This window comes from Gavialis gangeticus, unplaced genomic scaffold, assembly GCF_001723915.1.
Source record: "Gavialis gangeticus isolate Ggan-Ray unplaced genomic scaffold, GavGan_comp1, whole genome shotgun sequence".
Taxonomy (NCBI): Eukaryota; Metazoa; Chordata; order Crocodylia; family Gavialidae; genus Gavialis; species Gavialis gangeticus.
This window is the reverse complement of record NW_017729000.1, coordinates 22,433,588-22,435,258: the sequence shown is the minus strand read 5'-3', so window position 1 is coordinate 22,435,258 and position 1,671 is coordinate 22,433,588. Positions and strand designations below refer to the sequence as shown.

Genomic DNA, 1,671 nt, shown 5'->3' with positions numbered 1-1,671 from the left:
CCCGGACGGGGCGTGCGGGGGGAGCATGCGGGGTGCCAAGGGGAGAAGCCGGCTGGGGGCGGGTGTGCGGGGTCGTCACGGGCTGCCCCGGGCCGGGGGCTGGCAGCTGCACTAGGGAAAGGCCCCCCCCGCACGCACGTCTAACCGGGCGTGCCCCCGCAGGAACCAGGCTAGCGCCTCCCTTGCGGCTGCCTGAGCCCCGGCCGGCGGGCACCACGGGGAGCCCGGCGGGGTTCAGCCGTCCCCGCGCGGCTCTACCAGGCGCGGATCCCGTGCAACGTGGAGATGCCCGCGCTGCCCTGCGGCAGCGGCGCCTGCACGGAGTTCAAGTCCCCGACGCCGAAATTGACGAAGCCGCTGCCGGCGGCCGAGGGCGGCACGGCCTGCACGGCCGGGTAGCTGCAGCTGTAGCTGGCGCTGCAGGCCGGGCCGCCGTAGCTGGGGTAGGCGGGGTAGGCGTTGTAGCTGTAGGGGCTGATGCTCACGTTGTACGGGGGGCTGTAGGGCGAGGACTCGCCCAGGCAGGGCTTCCCGTCCCGCACCAGCACGGGCACGGCGATGCGGCGGGGCGGCGGCGCGCCCACCATCTCCAGCGTCTGGTCCTGCCTCTGCCGCTTGCATTTGTACCTTCTGTTCTGGAACCAGATCTTCACCTGCGTGGACGTGAGCTTCAGCGCGCTGGCCAGGTGGTCCCGCTCCGGGGCCGACAGGTACTTCTGCTGCTTGAAGCGCCGCTCCAGCTCGTACACTTGCGCCTGCGAGAAGAGGACGCGCGGTTTCCTGCGCTTCCTTTGCCGGGGGCGGTCGGGCTCCTCCACGTCCCGCTTCTCCTGCTCCTGCAGGGAGCACAGGTCTGGGGCGAAACAGACACGCGGCGCAGTCAGCGGCGAGCTCCGGGGGCTTGCCCCGGCCCTGCCCGCCGCCCTTAGCACGGCGCTGCGCTCCTCCCGCAAGCTCCCGGCGCCCCGGATCCAGCTGTCCGGGGCCTGGAGTCAGCAAAACTCCCCTTAAACCATCCCTGTGCTCCCAGCAGCCGCGGGCCGGGCCGGGCTCCTCGATCCGCGGGCAGCGCCGTCCCGAGGGCTGGCTCCCGGGGGCCGCCGGGGATCGGGGCCCCGCGTGTAGTATCCCGAGGATCCTGGAGGAGTCGGGCTGGCAGGGACCCGCTCCGGGCAGGACCAGCCCTGTCTAGACACACGCTTATTTCGCCTGCTTTGAAACTGCCACCGAGGAGCAGTCCGCGGCCTCGCCGGCCTGCTTGGGCCAGCCTTTAACCGCCTGCAACGTGAGAAAGCTGCAACACCCAACCTCGGCTTGCCCCGTGCCAAGTGCGCCCATTCCTGCCCGGCCTGTCCCCTGCGGCCACCGAGACGAGACTCTTGCCACCCTCTTAGCACCACTTCAGGGCGTCGTATTACCAAGTGTTGTTATAATACAGTATTATCGTGACTCCTACTATACTCACCACTGCTAGGCTGCGAGTATAGCAGACCGGAGTCCGGCACAGCACAGTGTTTCGTCGTTACTGTGATATGAGCACAGCGCTAGTGCTGCTACCCGGTCGCTACTACTGCCAGCGCGGCACGGGCCATGCTGCCGCCCTCCCGGCTCTCGGGCCCGGCTGGCGCGGGGAGGCCGAGCCGCGCTGCCCGCGCCCGCCCTACCTGTCTT

General features: G+C 69.8%; 1 protein-coding gene across 1 annotated transcript in view; it reads right to left on the bottom strand.

Annotated features, from left to right (window-relative positions):
• Positions 1-33: 33 nt before the first annotated feature.
• NKX2-5 (NK2 homeobox 5) overlaps positions 34-1,671 on the bottom strand; it is a 2,264-nt gene continuing 626 nt past the window's right edge. Inside the window, exon 2 of the mRNA XM_019505986.1 lies at positions 34-975. Coding sequence (XP_019361531.1) covers positions 255-975 — 721 coding nt within the window. The 3' untranslated portion in view covers positions 34-254. The remainder of the gene's footprint in view (positions 976-1,671) is intronic.